General features: G+C 40.9%; 1 protein-coding gene across 2 annotated transcripts in view; it reads right to left on the bottom strand.

The window, feature by feature from the left end:
* Positions 1–2911: 2911 nt before the first annotated feature.
* LOC117715150 (murinoglobulin-1-like) overlaps positions 2912–23555 on the bottom strand; it is a 50732-nt gene continuing 30088 nt past the window's right edge. The window contains exons 16-37 of one of the 2 annotated variants that reach the window (XM_076940508.1): positions 23343–23498; positions 22808–22889; positions 19575–19761; positions 18754–18982; positions 17894–18020; positions 17512–17633; positions 17028–17079; positions 15063–15146; positions 14086–14262; positions 13784–13871; positions 12568–12724; positions 12270–12344; positions 11356–11536; positions 10732–10786; positions 10394–10649; positions 8746–8964; positions 8458–8585; positions 7486–7576; positions 6778–6846; positions 5896–5998; positions 3375–3416; positions 2912–3056 (exon numbers count right to left, since the gene is read on the bottom strand). In XM_076940508.1, coding sequence (XP_076796623.1) covers positions 3040–3056; positions 3375–3416; positions 5896–5998; positions 6778–6846; positions 7486–7576; positions 8458–8585; positions 8746–8964; positions 10394–10649; positions 10732–10786; positions 11356–11536; positions 12270–12344; positions 12568–12724; positions 13784–13871; positions 14086–14262; positions 15063–15146; positions 17028–17079; positions 17512–17633; positions 17894–18020; positions 18754–18982; positions 19575–19761; positions 22808–22889; positions 23343–23498 — 2697 coding nt within the window. In that variant the 3' untranslated portion in view covers positions 2912–3039. Of the gene's footprint in view, positions 3417–5895; positions 5999–6777; positions 6847–7485; positions 7577–8457; positions 8586–8745; positions 8965–10393; positions 10650–10731; positions 10787–11355; positions 11537–12269; positions 12345–12567; positions 12725–13783; positions 13872–14085; positions 14263–15062; positions 15147–17027; positions 17080–17511; positions 17634–17893; positions 18021–18753; positions 18983–19574; positions 19762–22807; positions 22890–23342; positions 23499–23555 lie in introns of both variants that reach the window. The other variant, XM_076940509.1, reaches the window with a different exon arrangement.

Below are 23555 nucleotides of genomic sequence, written 5' to 3'. Positions count from 1 at the left end.
ATGTCAGGGGCATCTCTGCTTGTACTCTGAAGGCCTGGAATCAGCCCTAGGCTTAAAGTCAGCCTGATAGCACAGTCTTGGGTCTCTGTGAAAAAACCTTGAAAAAGATGGCTAGAAGCTATTGTAAACAAGCAGCTTTACTGGAAAGCTGCCAGGTCTCAATCATAAACCTTGTATATAAGTAACCTTGACAGATAATACCAACTTAGATAGGGACAAGTGAATCATAGGTGGAGTCAGAGTGACCTGTCCCCTGAAGCTTCACTCAGCTGATACTTTGTTCTGGAAGATATCTGTACTCCCCCTAAACACTTATGCTCCTGCGTCATCCCTTTCCCCCATATCCTACCTTTTTGTGTATATAACCCCTGTGTGAAAAAGTAAAAATTGTGATTTGATCAGCCTATAGACAGATCGCCATTCTTTGCATTGGCCTGTTTCCCCCACTTTCTCTTTCATGTGACCTCCCTGGACCCCTGTTTAATGCCCTGTTAGACAGGACATATATACTTACAGATATACTCATTCTTTCTGCATTTTTCCTTGAATATCAATTTCCTGTCAGATGAATAACTGACAAAGGTTGTCTCTCATTCCCTGGCCTGTTTCTTCACCCTGTTAGGAGTTGTTTCTTTGCTATTCAGTAGCTTTTTCACTGCATGGAATCCTGTTTGCCCATTTCTGATATTATTTCTTGAGAAATTAGAGTCCTATTTAAATCTCTATTTCCCTGTATTTTCTTCTAGATGTTTAAAAGTTGAAGTCTTACATTAAGGGCCTTGAGCTATTATGATTGATTTTTTAATAGTGTGAGGGATAGGGATTGATTTTTAGTCTTCTACCTGTGGGTTTCCAGTTTTTCCTGAACCACTTGCTAACACAGATTCTTCAGCGTATGCTTCTGGTGCCTTTATGGAGAATCTGTTGATTGCAGGTGCCTCCTTTATTTCCATGGCCCAGAGTGTGAATATAATGATTAATAAGAATAATAAAAAGATATGCAATGACTCTGGAAACACGTTTTCCATCCTGTTTTCTTACCTAAATGGAGTCTAAAAAATTTGCACAGGAAGCTGAGCTAGGCTTCAGAAAAGATCCACTGTTAAAATCTCTTAGGAGGCTTTGATTTTGTCTCCTAAGAGACAAAAATCGAACTTGTATTGGCTGAAACCATTTTGGCTTTTCCTAAAAACTAAATAACAAATGTTCTAAAGATGCTGAATGCATTTACAACCAGTCTTTCAAAGTTTCTATGAGACAGATTTGTTGTTACCTTCCCACGTCATCTCTGTTTGGCATTTGTTGCCCTCCAAAACCACAGGTGATTACACAGCTGTGATAAAGACCCTTGATACATTACCCTCAACTCATTACCTAGTTTCACAGAGGCATGAATAAACACTGCCCTCTTGCTTCTGCTAGAACAGCCTTTTGTTTACTGGAGCATGTATCTGCCACATGAACTTAGAAAGGGAAAGTTTCATTCTGATCAATTGATAGTCCCTGCTCTTTTAGGTTCTATGCTGAGGGAGCACAGAGGCCACAGGACACAGCAAACCAAAGCAAAACTAAGTCAAGTTCTTACCTCATGGTCACCAAAGAAAAACAGTAAGCCAGTGAGGAGCCAGCTCCCACTACCCTGTGAGGACATGATTCAGCTCTTAAATCTCCATCATCTCTGAAAAGGTCACATTAACAACTATGGCCTTTACAGTGGATACTTGTGTTCAAGGTTTGGCCCTCAGCCTGTGGTGCCATTGGGAGGTGGTGGAACTTTGAAAAAGATCCGGCCAATGGGCAAAAGATAATTCACAGAGGGAATTATGGGATTGTGCCCTCTCTTTCTCTCTCTTGAATTCTGACCCTTAAGTGGGTGGATCCCCCCCTGTGACATTCTGCCTTGCCACAGGCTCCAGAATAACAGGTTAACTCACTGTTAGGGTTTGAATCTCAAATATCTCCATAGGCTCATGTGTCTAAACACCTGGTCATCAGCTGACAGTTTCCATGTCCAGGGGACACCAGCCTGTTATGGTAGGGAAGCATAGTGGCTAGGAATATTTAGGTCCAAGGATGGAAACACTTATGAAATGAACTCCTCATACTTCATAGGCCAAGAATCAAACAGAACTTGGCTGGGCTAGAATTCTTAAGCTTCACCCCTACTTCCAGCTAGGACCCATACTCTAAGATGTTACACCCTTGCAGATCAGCACCAACTTGGTGCCAAACAACCAGTAAAACACCCGAGCCAATCAGGGACATTCTTCATTCAATCACTACGCCTTCCATTACATAGCTTAATGGATTTATCATTGCAGTCTTCAACATGGCACCCTGCTGATCAGTAAGGTAAGGATAGATATTTTTCTGGCACTAAAGGCTTGTCTTTTTTCTTTTGTAAAATGTGTTTTTACCTGGATGTATTATATCCCTTGCTTTTCCCTTTGTTAGAAACTGAGTCCATAGATTTGGAAATCATCAAGTGTTTTACCATCAAGCAATAATCTATACATTTTGATTTTTTGAGAGACAGTCTTGTTATGAAGCCCAGGCTCACTTTCCACTTGCAAAGTAGCCTGTGTCACTCTTGAATTTGTGACTCTCCTGCCTCATTTTCCAGAAATGCTCTCAATGTAGGCCAGAATCACCATTTCTTGCTTGCAATATAGTCTTGTTTCACTAATACACCATCATGACTTTCTTATGAAGGGAAGGTTGCCGCCTTGTTGAGCTTCATGTCTGGGGTGCTGTTTTATTGAAGCTGTTGTAAAGTGTTACCCGTATTTACAATGCTTGCTCTTCTGTTTAAATGTCATTTATGTTCATTTCAAATATAGGGTACAGGGAAAAACACTAACTGAACACGGAGCAAATTTGGATTAAGTGAAAAATAATCACAGCTAGAGACTCTCAAGAACTATGCATTTATTTTCCACCCATGTTCAGAATTTGTATTGCAGAGACAAACACAAATCACAGTCTTGAAGGTTCCTGGGTCTGGGGATTCCAACAATGCCTTGTCGCCTATTAGGAATCTCAAACATTTTGATTTTCTGTGTATGGGAAGAGAAGAAAACAGCACATGTGGTGAGTATAATCTAACTAGGCACAGACAGCAGGGTTCTCAGCAGGAAAGCAAACTGGCCTTGGTGGAGAACGGGACCCTTCAGATTTTCTACCATGAGCTACCATACACTTTGGTGAGAGAGTCAGAGGAGTCTTCCAGGGTTAGCACACCAATCCAAAGGTGCACATTTCTGTGTTTCTATCACTCAGCGACAATGCTCTGAGCTCATCTCACAAAAGTTGTGGGTCGTTTTGAGGGGAAGGAGGTCAGAGGAAGGCTTGTGGTAGGAATGCTAGGTGCTCACCTGAGCTGCAGGGGCTGCTGTATTCAGCAAAAGCCACGTCATCTGAAAGACATGGGAGTCAAACTTGAGAATGGGAGTTTTTGAGAGGATTTTTGTGGAGGGTAGGTGATGTCTTAGGACTGACCACTTTCCTCAGTCAGGACCTGGATGATTGCTGAAAAGTCATCTCTCTGAGGACATCAGACAAACCAAAGGAGGGAATTTCACCCCTTGAAGCCACTGGATTGTCGGGAGCCATAATGGGACAAGCTAATAATGAGCAGATGATCATCCTGAAATGCTTGCCTCGGATTATCATATAATCTGCGACGAGTGTGCCCCATTAGCAAGGCTGTGGTGGACGTGATTTTGGGAAAGATTCCTGCTATTAATATGCTTTTCCCATTATTACTATTATTAGACATATGCTACTATCACTAAGCAATAGCACACCCCTTTGTAGCAGATCTCTGCAGATCCACGAAGATGTACTGTCTTGTAGTGATACTATACAGACAAATAGATGACTTCTTAAGTCTTAATGATGATCTTATAAGAATTCCTAAAATTATATCAGTGATTATTAAGTTCTTTTATATCGGGACTGCTATTAAGTCCCTTAGGCATAGACAAACTGCAATGAGAACTCTGCCAGTCTCCTGAGTGTTATCAGTTAATTGCCCCAAGAGTGATAGTAACTGGACCTTCTCCTGCTTAGAGCACATTCCAAGAGGTCATAAAACCATTAGCCTAGGTTACTAGAGGGAATCCACAATTTATTATAGGTACCAGGACAGAAGAGAAAATATTGCCTGGGTTTATCTATACAAAACTTCACTAATTTCTTAAGTTATAGTTTCAAACTTTCTGCGAACCTGTAGAGCTAGACAGGTGATGAATGTCTAGTTAGATAATTACTCCTAATGGGTATTCATGTAAACATTCTGTGTTGTAAACTTCTATTTCAATTTATGACTTGAAATTTGGTGTGAACTTGTGATGAACCTTGTAACATGTGACCATGTACTCTGAAAGATGTATAAGTTCTGAGGACAAAGAGATGACAGTCAGTTAGAATAGAGGAGTTAGAATAGGAAGTTAGAATGAGCAGTTAGAATGGTGAGTTAGACTAGTCAGTTAGTTAGACCCCATCGCCCTTTCCTTTACCCCTGCCTAGAATTTTTCTCCCTTAGAATTTTACTTTGTTAGAATCTTTTCTTCTTCCCCACTTAGGACCTTTCCACGTTTCCCCTCAGATAGCTTTCATAGGATACTTTCTACACTAAATAAACTCTATAGTAACTTTTCTAAAGTGTCTTTTCTTCTTGTAAGTTAGAGCCCAGCAGTTCCTGCTGAGATAGAACAAAGACCACGTTGCCTAATCCTCTGCTGTTAGGCTACAGGTGTTAATCACCCTAGCCTGCAGTCCATTTACCCTCAGAAGAAGTTTTTAGGATAGCACAGGGCTATTTACTTAACACCTTGCTGGTCTTAGGGCCAGGATGCTGACTGCAGGTCAGCTACAGTAGCATAGGGGCTGCCTCGGAGAAGAACCGGATGGTGGGAGGAGGAGAAGAAAGAAGAACCAGCTGCATCTCTCTCTCTCCCCTTCTCTCACCCCCAAGCCGGGGGCGAGGGGGTCGGCTCCCGGCACTGGATGACACTTTTACCCTAGGACAGCAAGATGGCTCAGTGGGGAAAGGTGATTGCTGCCATGCCTGATGACCTTAGTGAGTTCAGTCTTCAGGATCCTCATGGCAGAAGCAGAGAACACATTTCCCCGAATGGCCCACTGACCTCCACAGGCACCATGATGTGCCAGCCTCTCACATGATAAAGAAACAAATGTATAACAACACCGGAATCATTTACCCCATAGAGAAAAATCTAAGTGTGCTTCTCCTACAGTGTTTGAGCAGAGTACTAGCAAGATCCTTGTAGACATACATCCTTTCAGATTTTGTTCTATGTTTCTGCTTTTCCTTCAATATTTCTTGAATTATTCTTGTCTGAAACATTTATTATATCTCTTCACTTTGTCAGAAAATCCACAACTTAATTCCCCAGCTCTGGCTTTGCTTTCTTTCTTTCTGTGTTCACTGCTGAACACACGAGCTATAATTCTCTCATCTTTTTATTCCTTTTGTGATTATTTGTACAACTCTTCATTTTCCCATTGCTCTATTCATAAGAAGGTTTTCCCTTCTTTCAACTTATAGACCCTACTTTGCATAATATTTGGTCCCTTGGGTTATTTGGACATGGCACATGATTGCTTGGACAAACAAGGCATGAGTAACTGAATAAACTGAAAATGTATAAATGGTTGTTTGGCCTATATAATGGGTCAGTGTCTGAACAGCAATTGTTTTTAATGACTATGATGACATATGCCTGTAATATCACCATTTGGGAGGCAAAGTAAGGAGAACTGAGAGTTTGTGCCAGCCCAGGTTACATAGTGAGAAAATGTAAAAAAAAAAATCAAAACAACAAAAAGAAAAACAAGTTTCTTTAGGGTCCACTACCATTTCTTGCTCACCTGTCTCATAGTAGTCATAGACTTTCACGATGGCAGGCTGCAAGTTCTTTACTGGGATATCTTGTTGAATGATGAAGGAGAAGGCCAGTGTCTGATTGGTCACCTGGGAAACAGAGGAAAAATGATGCAGACTCAGGAAAGGGGCCAGTGTTTTTCTTCAGCATGACTCAGTTATGAGTTGGATAGCATTTAACCCCACAGTCACTGTCTTCTGTAACTGCCCACCTATGTGAACCATGATATGGTGATATGGATTTTAGACTGGGACTTGAGGAACTGAAGTAGAGGCTTCTGAGAGTATATGAAACTCTTCCAGGCTATTAAACCATTCCAAAAAATCCATATTCCTCCTTAATGTATGATATTTGATTTTGTCCACTGTGAGAGTTAAATCCTTTGACTTGCTGACTTGGGACCCTATGCTAAGTCTCAGGAAATCCAGCAATGAGCAAAGATGTTTTAAAGATTTGTTTTAGTGTGTGTGTGTGTGTGTGTGTGTGTGTGTACTGATAGGGCCCAGAAGAGGGAATCAGATCCCCCTGGAACTGGAATTACAGACAGTTTTGAGTTGGTATGGCTCCTGAGAACTAAATTCTGGTCTTCTGCAAGAATAGTAAGTGTCCTTAACTGCGGAGTCATGAGTCCAGGCCAGAGAAAAAGAACTCAAAGTATCATGTAGAATGAGGGAATGATGTTCCTCTAATTCTAAAGGTTTCCTTTAGAATTGCTTCCCTTCTGCTATGGGATTCCCCCAGGGCTTCACCAAGAAAGAATGTCCACCTTGGCCTGTATAAGAAAGCAGGAAGGGCCCTCACCTGACCTACATAGATCACATAAGGATTGCCCACCTCGGCATGACTAAGGAGGCAGAAGGAACCATACCTGATCCAGATAGAATAAGACATTGTTGTTGCTCACTTCTGTTCTGCTCACATGCTCTAATTTTTCAAGCTGAAAATGAGAGGAAACCTCCAGGTTACTGAAAAAGCAAAGGCCTTGGTGGTGAGAGAGATAAATGAATTGTGGGACGTTAGGTGATAAAAAGGGGATGTTATTGAATTCACTTAAAGGAATGGGAAGACGTCTTTCCAGTAAGAATCAACATATATTTAGAAAATTGTGTAGGGTTCGCTACTAAAGGCCTGACTGAATATGATCTGATGTAGTAATTGTTAATCTTGATTTTTGTTTGAAAATAAAAATAGTCACCCATTTGTCAGTACTTATTCTCTCAGCTCTGTTATCAACTTTACCCTGTTAATTTTCATAGGTCTTAAAAAAAATCTAAAACTATACCTTCAATTTTTGCATTTAAAAATATTTTCCCTTGAATCATTATTGACCAGGGTCATTACACTTTAAAAGTTACTCTTAGCTAGATTGTGGACTCAACGAATTCAGACCCCTTTCTTACATTTCTTGTGCTGGCTGCTATCACAATCCATATCGATATCAATCAGTATTTTAACAACCTCAAGTGTGTTAAATGAGTGCTACCATTGTTTTGACATGGTCTGACATAATTATGATTGTGTTGGTAGGCTCCTAGTCTGAGGATACAGCGAATCCAAACATCTCATCTCTGCTTACCTTTTTCACTGTTGGTTTCAATGGGATGAAACCAGATACCATCTTCACATCAGCAATCACCATGTTGGAGGATGGACGGCTCCCCGTGTAACTACAGACCAGAGAAGTGGACAGAGGAGTCACTTTAATAGTTTGAATGTTGCCTCCTTTGAGTCCCAGCAGTAATTCCTGATATAGCCTGTGTGATTTTTTTCATACCTTGAAAATATATGGCTTTTATAGTCAATGTAAATAGCCTGCATAACAGAAAATTATCTGGAGAGTGCATTAAAATGGCTGGATCTGCCAGGCATGCTGGTGAACCAACAGAGTCTGCTTAGCTGGTAAGAGATCTAATATCAAAAACAAGTATGTATGAAACTTGAGAGCTAATGGCTGACATTGTCCTTTGTCATACATACACATGCTGGCATACACACACACACACAAACACACACACACACACACACACACACAAACACACACACACACTTTTGTATGATGATAAGTCACATTATGTATGTATTCTTTCCATCAAAGATGTCTTCAGTTTCTACAGTTGGACCCTGTTGATGATTATATTTTGTACAAAGTTTTTGATGAGTGTCAGAAGAACTGAATTTTTTTCTTCTAGAAAAAAATGGAATTTAAAAAAAACCAGGAAGACTATTCTTTTTTGGTGAAGAAGAATAACCCATGTTAAGGTCTCATGGAAAAGAGTAATGTACTATTTTATTATGATATTGGTCACAAAAGGAACCCTAAAACTAGACTAATTAAAAATTATAATTCTACAATTTTTCATTGTTTATTTTGCTGAAGTCCAGTATTTTTATTTATTTTTTTACAGACCAAGCAAAATGTTAATGAAGAGACCCATTTTAAATATCTTCTAACCTGTTCCATGATGAGTTCTAGGAAGACAGCCCTATAGTAGCTGAGAGACAGAGTCAGATGCTCATCCAGAGACAGAGACACATGCCTATCTCATACCTGATTTCTAGTGAGATCTGGAAGCTGTTGTGGCCTTTAGGATTATTACAAGTTAGAGGTGTTGTCTGTACCCGTAGAGCAAATGCAGCCTCTTGCTTCTCCACGTGCATGTTGTATCTCAGCGTAGTCTGATAATCAGTGAACAGAAATACTTCACCTCAATTGCATTCTGTCCTTGGATCAATTTTTCCCAATTTGAGCACAATGTGTGCAGGTAGGCAAAGCCAGACTTTCCATTTTGGGGAAGGAGGCTCACAGCTGCATACTCACAACTCCCCAGCATCTTACCTGAGCATACGCACATCCTTCACCCGACACACTGATGGTGTAGTTCCCAGGAATGTCTGGCAATGGGACCTGCTGCAGTAACAGGCGATTACTGTTCTCTACTTGGAATTTTTGGGAAAATGACCCTGAAGACTCGATGGTCACCAAAGCATTTTTCTGGCTTCTGGAAAAAGTAACTGCTCCATATTTGGACAGAGCATCGAGGGCCACCACAGTGTCCTGACAGGAATGAATATAAACTTTTAGGAAAGCATCCATTTGGAAGGTCTGGAGCTCTTCCCAAAGTTCATTCTAGCTGTGACAAACTGTCATGAGATTTTGTCTCTAATTATTTGAACTCTAGACTTTATTTCAGGCTTTAATGTTGAATACATGTGGGAGCCAAATTCACATGTTTTTTTCCTCTGTAGAGTATCCTGGCATATGCAGTCCCCCTCAATAGCCAGCAGAAAATATAAATACAAATTTGATGTTTCTCTCAGCATTTATTGCTTTTCTTCCTCTTTCCCAGGTTCCCATGGCTAGACCCTCCATCGTTCCATAAAATCATACCCATGCTTTCCTCAACAAACTTGCTTTTGCCCTTGCTGAGTCATCAAGACATACAAACAGCATGGCCAAGTGCCTGTCCTGATTCATCTTATTAAATAGAAAAAACCTATGATCTAATGTTGTCCTTCACTGCCTTGCTCCTCAGTGGCATGCTCTGTGCAATTGTACTTCAGCCTCCAGGAAGGATCTCTGTCACATGATCCTTCCTTATCCAGGGAGCCCCAGATGTTGTCCTGAGAACAGAGTCCAACAAGAGAGCAGATGCATGCATTGAGGTTTTATAATCACAATGCTTATTCTCTATTGGAAAGAGAGAGGGAAAGAACTGAGCTTCAAAGCAGGGTGGCTAGTATCATGGAAGTTTTCTTTCTGTACATTGTATTTCTCCTGGAAATTTTCTTTTTGTACATTGTATTTCTCCTTTAGAGGACCCTACTGTCTCACTATACTTCTCTGGAGATTATTTCTGCCCTATTTGCCCAGAATACCTGGTGTAGTAATTATAGTTATTCTGGTAGATGTATATTTTTGGGGTGGGAGATATTATTACCTCTTGAGAGTTATACTGTCTAGATGATAAAGTGAATAGTTTACATTTCTGGTTGTTCCCAAGTATCAAGAGGTACCTTGACCTCTGGCTAGCTTGGAGAAAACCTGAGGGTGATCTACCCTTCCATAAGATTAAGGAGAGTCTATCAGGAGAAGGGAAACAGCTGTACCAAAGGTCAGTAGGGCAATAGACATGTCGGTTTGGTCTTAGGTCTCCACATGCTGTTCTAGAGTGTGGAAACTATGTCTAGGATGCTGGATATTCCAGGATTTTTACCATTGTTTTATATTAAGGATTGGATCTGGGTTAGAAGTTCTAGAACACGTAGGCCTGTTTCACTAACTGTGGTCTGAAGAGAACTTCTGTGGCTGGGCATAGGAACTAGGGCAATTTATTATAGAACACAGGAGCCCTCACTTCTTACAGACACAAAATATCCATGAGTAACATGTCCTTATTCTTCTATCCTCTACCCCGTTTTATGGTCTCTGCATCTCTTATTCAAATCCTCTAACCTAATGGGGACTCTGAAGGAAAACCACTGACCTGTGTGGAGGAGAAGCCACCATGGGAATTCTGCTGCTTTGTGAGCCACTTGATGGTGTTCATTGACAAAGTCAGGTCCTCAGGGGCTGGGGCTGGCTGGGCAGTGAGGCGAGCCAGGACGACATAGGCGCTCATCTCTACCTCAGCAGAGGCAGCCTGGGGTTCATACAAAGAGTCCTCGGATTTCCTGGGTTTCTGAGGTCTTTCCCAATGGATGGAGTTGTCTTGGGGTAAAAATAGAGAAATAATGAAAAGTCTGAGTGGGCAATGACTGCATGTCCATATGTAGGAAGAAGGAACTATAAAAGGTTTTAGAAGGTTTTAAAAATTTCACTCACAATATGCCCACATTCACTAATCCACAGTAAAAATCTTCAGTTGGTGTTATGGGTTGTGATTGAGAAAAACCATGGACAGAAATGTGTAAGTTATTAACTAAATTACATCCACAGTGGTGCTCTAGCAGAGCTGGTGATGGGGCAGTAGCAGACAGATTCTTTTAAACATTAACTCCTTCACACCCAACAAAACGTCTCTTGTTCAGCTTTTAAACCAAATGAATACTAAAGTTTCCCAGTGGGGTCAGAGTTGCCAGTGAAATAGCCAAACCTCCATGCATCTTTCCTCTTTGTGTTCTTCATAGTTTTTGCTGCTCCTGGTAGGTTTATAGGTAGCAGAGAAAAGCTGGGCTTTAACTACATTCACATTGTAACTGAGTTAGACCTGCGAGTGTCCTACTGTGATATTGTATTTGTTGATTTTGGTCACACTATCAGAAAATACCAAACAGTAGGCTTTTGTATAGAAAGAAGACTCATCTCTTAATGGGGCAGCTCAAGGAGAAATCTCAGTGTGCCATGGAGATGGGACTGACATGGAATGCTCTTTCCACACTCCATGTGTTCTTCTGTTTTCCTTCACTGGAGCTGGATGGAGACAAACATGAGAACACACATTCCTACCTTCTTTTATAGCTTCCTTCTCAAGTGACTTCAGGATTTCATTTCTCTTCTCCTGGTTCCCTGCCAGAGCAAAAGCATAGGCCATCAATGCCTTGGTGTACACAAAGCTGCCATTTTCTCCTTGCTCTATAGTCTTCCAGGATGACTCCAGGCAGCTCAGGGCTTTGGAGACAACAGGATGCTGTTGGCAGAACAAGGAAAACTGAGGTTGTGAAAAAGATCCTAGCAGGTCCTGGGACAAATATGGAGGCTATAGTGTTTATACTTTTCAAATCAATCCTCCCTCTCCTCCCCTTCCCTCCCTTCTGTTCCCTCCCAACTCTTTCTCCATCCCTCCCTTTCTTTACCCTCCTTTTCTCTCCCTTTCTCCCTCTCCTTCCCTGTCTTCCTTTCTCCTTTCCTCCTTTACTTTCTCTATCTTCATCAACCCTGATCTCCTTCCCCTCTCCTCTTTCCCTTCCTACTCCCCATACTTTTTCCCACTCTCTCCTTTCCTCTTCCTCCCCTCCCTTTGTCTCTTTCTTTCTCTCAATCCCTTACTTTTCCTCCCTCTCTTCCTTCCTGTTCCTTCCCTTCCCCTCTTTTTTTCCTTCCTCTCTTCTTTCTTTCCTCTCTTCTTCCTGTCATTGATTGTCTGTTTATCCTCTCCTCTGTCTTTTGGGAGCCATTCCATTTTATAAATTGTGTTCCATTTAAGATACAGACTAACAGGGACAGTATCAAAGGCTGTGTTTTTGGGGTGATCTTTGTAACATATCCAGGATTTCACTGAGCAAGTGGATGATCATTAATGGAATCAGAGAAATGCAAAGCATTGACAAAAAACCAAGAAAGCTGCCACTTGGCTTTAGAGATGTTAAAAAGCCACAGGCTTTATATCACTTTTGGATGCTGAAAAGCAACATGGCACCTACCGTGGCTAGAAGTGAACTTTCCAGAAGGGCTATGGTTATGTAGGCAGAGAGGGTCATTTCATCATCTACTCCCCCCTGCAAACAAGGAGTGAAATCAGCAGAATATACAGCAAGCAATCTATCAACACTTCTGTGCTCAAGGCCAATCCATGTATTCAATGGAAGTTCCCATTCATATCCCCATTATGAAAAGTACATTCCCAACCTAGAGATTTATTCCTCCCCATGGTAGGTAGTATGACATGACTTTAAGGTGTTGTTAGATCACTATGCTTATAAGCAGTTCAGAAAAGATCACCTTCAAGTCATTGTGGAAGAGTGACCCAGAGCTCCGGAAGCAGCCATTGTCCTTCTGCTGCTGGGAGAGCCAGGTGAAGGCTTGGGTGATGTGTGACTCATCAATGAAGATGAAGGCTCGAGCTTGGGCAAAAGACTTGAGCACAAAGGCTGTTAGCCTGATGGGAGAGAGAGGGAGAGTGGGGGATGAAGCTTTAGTTCTGAGGCAGCTCCTCGACACAAGGGTTTCCAGGGGCCTGGTCCACACTCATGAGCAATCAGTCTAATGATCTCTGAGAAGAACAGCTGGACAGTGACTCTGGCTACTCCAAAAAAGTCTTCCATTCCTTGGTCCACTTGGATGGACACTCACTTGGTGTGGTTTCAGGTACTTCCTGCTTTCCTTTCTCATTGCTTCTATCCTGAGTCCTCTGGTGTTTATGTGATACACCTTCATGCTCATCCTAGGTGTTTCCCACTTCCTGTGATTTCCTTCTGTAGATAAAAATAATCTCCTTTCCTAAAAATCCCAGCTATAGGTTTTGTGCCTCAAAAAATTAGGTCCTTCTTTTTGGTTTATCTCTAGTTTATGCCAGTCTCTTTTTTTTCTCTGTCACCTCTTGGTCATTTGTGTGTGTTTTTTTAAAATCTAAAAAACCCAGTCTTTTTGTTTTGTTTTTAAGTTAGTGAATAATTTTTTTAATTAAGATTTATTTATTTATTTTATGTATGTGAGCACACTGTTGGTGTCTTCAGATAAACCAGAAGAGGGCATCAGAGCCTGTTATAAATTGTTGTGAGCTAACCTGTGGTTGCTGGGAATTGAACTCAGGACCTTTAGAAGCACAGTCAGTGCTCTTAACTGCTGAGCCATCTCTACAGCTATCAATAATACATTCTTATGCAATGCAAGATCACATGAAGAATGACAACAGGTTTTCAAGTCTTAGTTATGAGCATCTTTGGATGCTCATCTAAGTGTACCCAGACTTTTACTGATGAATATTCTTGGAGACAAATGAAAAAGCCAGCTTACCGAAGCCAGTAAAGACATGCTACAGAGTCAAAGCAGATGAACCTGGAGGGGCTTTACTCCTGCAATCTATGACTTGTGTTACCTCAAACATGTCCCTCTCAGGTCCAGGCATCTGCTAGACGCCCATGAAATAAGATGCATGTATAACTGCTGTGAAGAACAAGAGTTGAACAAGGCCTGGCACACAGTGGACTCTTCTTACCAAGTGTTTCCTTGACTCTGGCCAGATTGATCCCCAAATGCACTGTAGGAACCATCCTTGTGTTTGTAGTTCAGCTCCCTCTGATAACCTGGAATACAAGGTTTTCAGTTTGCTCTGAAGACACTAATACCTCAGGGAATGACAGTCAGCAAATCTGAAGTCAGAGAGACTGTCATGTACCCTGGCTTATAGGACTGAGTGAGCACATTGCTCGGCTCTCCCCTCCAATGCTAAGCCCATTTCTAGACATTTCTAGAGAGAATATTTACAAGAACAAGGTGTAGTTTCTGAGCCTTACTGACCAGCTCTGAGGAAGCCAAGGGCCTTGGACTTGATCTCTGGAGTCAGTTGTTGGGTTTCATTCAGATATTTTAGTACGTAGATGTTGGGAACAAAAAGGATCATGTTCTGCTCCCCACAGCCATAGGGCATCTGGAGAAGATTTTGTGTGTTTTTTATAGCTGAACTCAAGATATCACCTGGAAGTGAGAGGCAGGACATCAGAATAGAGATTATCTTCAAGAACAAAATAATATCTTTAATAAAATTACTTTTTAGTGATGTGAAAAAATTTTAAGGGGGGTATGTGCTGGAACCCAGTGGGTGTAGTGGTATATTTCCTGCTATATTAAACTCGGGAGGAGCTTAATATATTATTTTGGGAGGAGCTAATGTGAAGTAGTAAGGAGAAGCGAGAGGAGGAGCTAGGAAAAAGGAAGAGGAGAGAGAGGGGAAAATGGCAGCACATGTATATGTGTCTCCAGCAGTCTAAGGTAGTTCAAATATCTAGGTTAGGTATCAGGTAACACCTCTAATTTTGTGGGCTACTTGTTATTTGAGCATTACCAAATATATAAAGCTATTATATAATCTTTCAACATTTCTCATTCTTCTGGGTAGAGCATGGATGGCAGGATGGTCTGGGCTCAGTCCACCCTTGTGGAGACAGTGTGGAAGATTGGCAGAGTCATCTCCCATGCTAGCATCTAGTAGGTGCCAAAGACGTTTCTGGCTGGCCGTTTCTAGGTGTGGCACACCAGTGGCCTCTGGCCTCTTCCAGCTGTGGAGCTCTTGGCTTCAGGTCAGGGAGCATGGCAGCTTGATCTAGGCAGAGATTCTGCTGCCCCATTCATTAAATATTACTGGTATTATTTAGTGGGTATTAAGGATGTCACAGAGTTCAAGTATAGTAGTTTGGACGCTACATTTCGAACCATGGAGGGGACAGGGCAGGGTTAGTGACTATTGTTCCAAGTCTCCCAGGGATGGATTGACTCACCCATCACAGAGAAATGGGCTCTGGCTGAATCTTTCACTACCGTTGGTGGGAGCACCAGGGACAATTTTTCCGATACCTCAGCATCTTAATAAGCAAAACAAACAGGTAGATGATCATCTCTGTTCTCTGCACATCTAAAGTGCCCTAAGATCAGTGGCTTCAGAACTGTGTCTTAAGATTTGAGTTCTTGCCTCCCTGGAAAAAATGATCTTGAGATAAATATCACAAATCTACATTTCCTGGTACCACAGGCTTCTTAGTCTCTATTGTCTTTTCTTTCATCACCCATTGCTTTGAACAAAATCATCTGTACAAAGAGGAATGTCTGAGACTCTTGGATCCGTGATCCTCTACTTCTCTCAATGTCCTAATTAGTTATTTTAATAAACACATGAAACTGTTTTATTGACTAAATTTTGGTTTAGGAAAATCCTCTCTGTGTGTGTGTGTGTGTGTGTGTGTGTGTGTGTGTGTGTGTGTGTGTACTTTGACATAAGTTATTGTTTGGGAATAGAGAATATTGATTGTGGAAATGCCTCCCTAACACTGGGCTGTAAGCCAGTCTGGAAGCTTTTCTTTTTAAATAATAGCTGTGGCAGGTCCTGGCCCAGTGTCCACCATCTGAGGCGTATAAGAAAGCAAACTGAGCAAGGGCAGATCAAGCTAGGAAGCTGCACCACACCACAGCCTCTGCTTCAGTTCCTGCTTCCAGATTCTGGCCCTGACTTCACTTCATGATGGACTGTAGTCGTGTAAGCTGGTCAACTCCCCAAGTTGCTTTTGTTTATGGTGTTTTATCACAGGGATGGAACCCTAAGACAAAACATTGTGTGATTAAACATCCCATATCATCAGAATAAGGGAACAGAGAAATCCTGAGCCGCCTTTTGTTCTTCCTGGTTCCCTGGGTTGCTTGGGAGGCTCTCTGATCCCTTCTATGCAGCTGTCATGGATGCTTTCCTATGGCAGGGATGGTGGGTGGATTACATTGTAATCAGTCTCTATGAGAGGAAGCAGAGCTGACCAGTGGAAAGAATAGGGCTTTTGTTATCCTATCTTTGGCTTAAAAAAATTATCTCCAGTGACCCACCCTGCCCATTCCTGCTCTTTCTTCCATGGAAAACATTTAAAAGATTTTAGTATTATATGATGATTTTCTTCCACCCACCATATTTGGAGCTGTTACATTAGTTTGCCTTCTTTATACAGAAATTTACTTTATTTAATTTCTTTTGCTAACTTTCATATAATAATGGATTTTACATTAAATTAAAGTTATTATTCTAATTTCTTCATTCTTTTGACAAATATGTTTTGAGTAGACACTACCAGTTCCAGCTAACAAAGGTGCCGGCCTTGCAGTCATTATTGTGAGTGGACATTCCCTGACCTAATGCTTGTCCCTCCTAGGGGACAGTGAGCTTCCTTTTGTGTGATACGTTGCTATATCTCCATTGCAATAATAAGCTTCCGGTGAGGAGCAGGGATAAAAGATCAGGGCAGAAAAACAAGCACTAGAGAAAAATGTTATTCTAAGTGCGTACCATGATTTAGCTTGGCTCATGTATGAAGCTTTTTCAGCCATATACATCTTTGTTTTCTATTTATGATCCAACATAAAACAAATATGGTACTTTCCAAGATATTCTCTATCTTCCCTCCTTCCCTTTTAGAGAAAATCTCAATTGTGACCTCTTCTCAGTCATTTCTTTTCTATAACTTTCTAAGTATTGCGGTGGATGAAGAGGCTTCTGAATTCTAAAACCAAAAGGGGCTACAGTGAGCTGTGATACACTCTTGAGAGTTTCATCAGGTAAATGATGATCTTAATTTATGAGACTCAGTTTTGTTTGTGTGTTAGGTGTTATAAGGTACACAGTAATCTGATTTTCTTAAAGCAGTACTTCGAGATCTCTTATTAACTGACTTAAGTCACTATCTCATTGTGCTTTGACAGGTTCTCACCTGATGTGCAGAGCAGTGAGCTGAAGGTATGCTCTTTCTTGATTCCTTCAGGCTTGGACAAAAAGACAGGAAATTTAGACATGAGAAATCAAACACCGAGTGTGTAAACACAGAATTGCTGGAGACAGCTTTACTTGTCCATGGGTTGGAATGGCTTCAGCATGTGAAAATATAGGCATGCCAGGTCAAAAAGAAACCCGTAAGGAAAGATAATAAAGAAAAAGGGGCAGGGCATAAACGGAAGGAAGAGATATAGCCTTGAGAAGATAAACTCTCTTAGATTCTCTTCCCTGCCCCCAAAGCATCAGTTTAAAGACTAGAAAGGGAAAATAGAGCAGAACACATATGGGTTTAAAAGCATGGGCTTGCCAGCTATGATCTATCTCAAAGTTTATGTTATTATTTTTTATTTTCCATCTAAATATAGTCAACATTGCTTCATTTTCTGGACTCAGCACACTGCCAACTGAAGAGGGTTACTCACCTCAACTATCAGAACTTTGACTACTGTGTCCTTTCTCCCAGTTTCAGGAACTGTGGCCACCTCAGAACCACAGAGCTCTGGGGACTGTTGTGCTTCTGCAGACACAGAGAAATTCACATTCCCTGAAACAAAGGGTCCAGAGAGCTGAGCTTAGATCTGCCAGGAACCTGGCATCCACCAAGCCCCAAGATCTCCAGGCTATCCTCTGTTCTAGGAGCGGTTCAAGAGCATGTCTTGTATTTAGGAAGGTGGTAAGCACACACCAGCAACAGCTATGACTGTGAGCTTCCTCTTGGGGACCCAATGAGAAGAATGCAACTGAGGAAACTTGCCACTCACCTTTTCTGTGTAGAACCAACCCCCATACAAAATTTTCACTCACCTAAAGTTTTGGGAGTTACCAACCAGGATGAGGTGTGTCTCCCATTGGCACCAAGGCAGTAAGAATCTTGGTCTTTTTCTACTGGAACTGCTGTGAAATCGGGAGAGGCTTCCAGCTGCACAACCATCTGTGGCCCCATAGGAAAAAAAGGAAGGGCAAAAACCAATGTTGCTGTGGAAGTACAAGGTGTTATACATGGGAGTAGGTAGGCAAAAGAGTGTGAAGGGGACTTGAGTTAGAACAAGGACAGGAGAGGATGTGTTTGGAAAGCACAACTGAAATGTCATGTAAGTTGACAAAGAAGGTTTCCCATAGATTTCATTCACACATATATGTCCTAAACTTTATTTAGCTATCATCTATGTATTATCTACACAAACCATTAAGGAGATAATTACATATGTGTCTACTTATATTTGTTTTATTTTGATGGCAGAAGTAAATTTACTGTACTAGACTTTTAACTACTATTTTGAAGTATACACCTACCTCTAACAACAGCAAAATCCATTGTAAAACATTATGCCATTTTATCTGGACATCAGCTTCCTATATCTATGTGGACCATATCCTTTGATTGTATACAGAGGCTACATCCTATTTCTGTCAGTACAGTTTGTGCTGTTTAAATACTGTCACCATCACCTAGTTTTATGTAGTATCCTTATTGTTAAACAACTCTTTGCTGTATATATGTAGCTAGATTCTGGGAATTGTTTAAGCATTTGGAATTGCTTGCTGAGCAGTCCAATCCAATCTCTTCCCCACTTTCTTCTTTTCCTTTTAAGTCTTAGCTATAATTTACACACACTAGTTGCCCTCTTCCCCTCTGGTCATGCTTAATTCAGAAAGGTGTTTACCCGCATGCTTGTAGGGAGATAGTTCATCACAGTGGCTTTGAGCATGAAGGTTTCTCCTTGAATGACAGAGTAGGGCAACGAGAGCTCCACAAAGAAGGGCTGGAAGGCTTGTAGAGGTGCCACAGAGGAGAGGCCAAGGCCAGTATCATTGGACAGGCAGAGGGCTCCGGCCTTCCATTCAGTGATGGTGTCAGGGACTGTCATTTCCACTTCAGCCACTCCAGAGGAGCTTGGAGAGTGGGTGTGTAAAGCACAGAAAGTGAGCACAAAAATTTGTTATCTCTGAGATGGTAACTCTGAGTGTGACAAGAAACCATTTCTTTGAGTCCTTCAAAGGAATGATAGGAAGGGAACAGAATAAATGGGACTGCAGATGGCAAAATAAAAGGTCTTTCTCTAATCTTGTTTTACCAACTCAACTCATATTCCCACAGCATCTCAAAGTTCATAGGTTAGTGGAAATCTGAACATAGATTTGATGTTTTCTCTGAATTCCCATCTTCAAAATATCATAGAACAGTTTTATGACTTATATGGTCTACTCCATATAGCTATCCCATAGTCTGCTCCATGTAAGACTGCCTCACCTATTAGTCAATATGGAGACCCTGAATAATTTCTACTATCAGAAGGATACGTGATAGTTTTTATGTGCATTTTCTGGGGGTGATGGTAATAGGCGTGCTGTATAATTGATGGGTTGATATGCTATGGTTTTCTATATGACCAGTTTTCTTTGTTTATGATAAATATTAGAGAAATCCAAGAAAACAAAGAATTTTTTTTACTCAGCCCAAATCATACAAATGGCAATCACTTACTTTACTGTGACTACGTCCCACACCCAGGTTTCAGGAAAATATTTCCGAATGGTCTCAGTGAGTGGATCTTTAGGTGGTGGATCTTTACGTGATGGCTCTTCAGGTGGTGGATTTCTATTTGGTACTCTGTGGTAATATGCAGATGTTTTACTGCGAAGTAGTACTGAATCAGATTCCAAAGCAGGTACTGTGAAGTTACAAAGGAAGAAAGGAACATAGAACTTGAATACAATGGGACATGATGGTGCAATGGAAATTGAGCTTAATTTTCAGTTTCATTTTCAGTTAAATTTTGACTTTCAGTTAAATTTTAAACACTCTTAAGGTTACACTAGAAATAATGCATTGAATCACTCATTTTGGAGGAGACTGGGTAACATCCTTGTCAAACAAGAAATCTCTCCTAGAATAGTTGAAGTTGGAAGGAACCATGATGCATACTTTTTGGGTTGGATATTGGAGACTTGGTGAATGCTTACAGATATAATGTGCCCCCTAGGAGGAATGAAGATCCACAATACAATCCTAGGTAACAGGTCTTGTGGCTACAATGAGAATCACTCCAGACCAGCGCTGCATGATGTCTACAATATCAGCAGAGATATTCTTGCAATGTTTTTTTCTTAAGGTCTGTAGGTTTAACCCAATAGTTTAATAGGTTTTCAATTTGTATAAAAACTGAAAGAGGTATAAGTACAAACTCTTGGGTTAGAAATAGGAAGTTTATTACCCAAGAATCATAGCAGTGGCTTGCTTTTTCCTGGCAAGAAATGTAGGATTTAAAGGTGACAATTAAGGGTCTATACTATGATTTTTTTTCCAAGAACAAGTATACATGCAAATTAGTAGTACTTTACCTAAGTATTTTCAAACTGACTTCTAAGCATAGAAAATATCTCTCAATTTTTTAATTCATAAATACACACAGGGCTTCATTTTTATAGGTCTTTCCCTGTGATAGCTACAACCTGTAACCTGACCTTGGTCTTTCAAGAATTTGCCTTCAAGAATTAAGTCTTTTCAGCTGGGCGGTGGTGGCGCATGCCTTTAATCCCAGCACTTGGGAGGCAGAGGCAGACGGATTTCTGAGTTTGAGGCCAGCCTGGTCTACAGAGTGAGTTCCAGGACAGCCAGGGCTACACAGAGAGAAAAACCCTGTCTCGAAAAAACCAAAAAAAAAAAAAAAAAAAAAAAAAAAAAAAAAAAAAGAAAAGAAAAGACAGAAGTAAGTATTTTCTAGTGTTTTAAGTTCATCACCCATTACCTTAACAGCTACAGGGATAGTTGCCTAATTATTCCATTGTCACATATTCCATAGCCACAGTGCCTCAGGTCATGTTGCTTTTAGAAACTTGTGAAGATATTTCAATTTCATTTCAAATCAGTATAAGGGAAATTAAAATAGTCCAGTCAGAATAATGTTTTATTTTATGTTAACATAGATATAAAATAAATTTTAGTATTTAGAATATAAATAATAATAAAAATAGTGTTTCCTGATTTCAAGTTATATTACAGAGGTATAGTAATAAGACCATCATGATAAAGGCACAAAAATAGACATGTAGATGAATGGAACAAAATACAAGACCCAATCACACTCATGTAATCACAGGCATGTGGTAGTTGACATAGATGCCAAGACACACACCATAAAAAAGACAGCATCTTCCACAAATGATGCTGGAAAAACTGGATGCTCACACATAGAAGAATGAATGTAGACCTATATCTATGACCCTGTACAAAAAAATCAACTCACAATGTGTCACGGACCTCAACATGAAACAGGAAACTGCTAGGGGAAGAACTATAGGCAGCAACCCTACAAAATACATGTGTAGGCAAGGACTCTGAATGAGACCCATTCACTTAGAAATCAAGGTAAATATTTGACAAATGGGACCTCAAAAACTGAAATGCTTTTTGCACAACTAGGGAACAATCAATTGAGTGAAGTGGATGTCCAGGGAGTGGGAGAAAATCTTTGCTAGCTCTACATCTGATAGAGGATAGACACTCAGATTGTGTAAAGAACTCAAACACTGAAGAGTCAAGAGAACAAAAGGCTCAACTTAAAAAATGGGCTGTGGATCTGAACAGTGGTTTCAAAAGAAATTTTAAAAGGTTAAGACATATCTTCTAACAGTGTTTGTTATGCAGGCAATTAGGGAAATGCAAATTAAAACAACTCAGTTTGCATCTCATCCCAGTCAGGATGGCTAAGGTCAACAAAATAACTGACAACAAGTGCTGGAGAAGATACAGGGAAAGGGAGCCCTCATTCACTGTTGGTGGGGATGCAAATGGTGCAGTCACTCTGAAGACTCAGATGAGAGGAAGTGTTGGGCCTTGGACAAGGTACCACCATTTAACCTATATCCTTCAGGCACCTAGAGGGCGTGATTAACAAGTCTCCACCTCCAGAGATTTAAATGTTAATGAGTTATCTAAAGGCCAGGGGCGTAGCTAATTAAGTTATCCCCTCCCCTTTTCCCCCTCCCTATAAAAAGTCAGGGGAGCCTGGCTTTTGGGGGGAAGCACATACCATCTATACCCATTCATCACGCCATGGACGCTTTGGGAAAGTCCACGTGTTGCCTGGGCCTGCCGCCACCAGGTTCCCAGCCTTTGGAACCTAGAACCACACCTGCCGCTGCCAGCTCATGGTGGCTGTGTGAATGTGGGACCCTCCTCGGCCGGCAGTGTGGGAAGCCCACCGGGACCCTGGACCTCTGTGGGACACCGCAGCTGGACCTCCATCCCTCCCCCACCCCGTGAGGTTTTTTTTTTCCGTCACAAGGAAGAGGGAAAGATTAAATAGTTCGTTGGTTAATATATGAATGTGCATGCATCTTTGACTTAAGTGCATTTTTTTTCCTTCCTGTCCTCACCTTTATTTTCAGTTCCTGAATTTTCTGTCTCTTTCCTCTCTAATGCTTAGGGAACTCTCCTCACCTCTCATGACACATCTACAGAAATTCTTCCCACTTTACACAGTAAACCTGTATCACAATAACTATTGCATTTTGTCTGATTTTAATATTGAAGGAAGGACTTCCAGCCTTTAACTTCCTATAGTAGCAGCATACATCTCGGCACATTTTGCTCTGGTTATGTTGGGTTCTTTTTCTCTTACTTGGATACCATACATGCAGTACAATTTTATTTTACCAGCTTTGATAAATGATTCACATTTATTTTGTTCTGAAAATAGTGATTTGTTATTTTACCTCCCATTGGAACCATGTCATAGTCATAACAAAGTGTAGGGTATTTGATCTTCAAGTTTGTGAGTGCTGTTAAACCCATGTCCTAGAAAGAAAAGTATTAAGCAAATGAGATACCTCAAAATTCTGAAAAAAAAGGAGGTATAAAATCTGCAGTAAATATTTCACATATGGTTTTACAGGTTCAAGTATATTTCCTATTCAAATTGTGCATCCCATACACACAATTACATAGAGCTACATAATGAGAGCTTGTCTGAAAAACCAATAATATGACAATGACAATGTCAACAACGACGATGACGACGACAACGACTACTACTACTAAGCAATTCATCCCCACTCTGTGACAGTTTCTACAATAGAGAGATAAAATAGTCTAGCCTGGCCACTTTCCAAGATGTAGATTTACATGGGAGGTGGGTGCTCTGCCAGTGACTCACATCCTTGGCCTAAGCCTAAAATTCTTCATTAATATGGTGTTTCATTAAACCTAAATAATTCACAGAGCAGGATGCCAATAGACAATAGGGCTTACCTCCACATATCTGTAGACATCCTTCTCTTTTCTGTGTCGTACTGAGTCTGGGTGTTTATTAGTTTCCCAGGTTCTGTACCACAAACAGTCATCATTTTCAGACAAGCGGGAACTTGGGATAAATTTCTTCTGCTGCATACCTGGCAGATTGTATATCTGTAAGAGATAGGAGATGAGGGGGGCATGTGGGAGCTCTTCCTGAGTTATCCTTGG

This window comes from Arvicanthis niloticus, chromosome 9, assembly GCF_011762505.2.
Source record: "Arvicanthis niloticus isolate mArvNil1 chromosome 9, mArvNil1.pat.X, whole genome shotgun sequence".
NCBI lineage: Eukaryota > Metazoa > Chordata > Mammalia > Rodentia > Muridae > Arvicanthis > Arvicanthis niloticus.
This window is presented reverse-complemented; position numbering and strand designations above follow the sequence as displayed.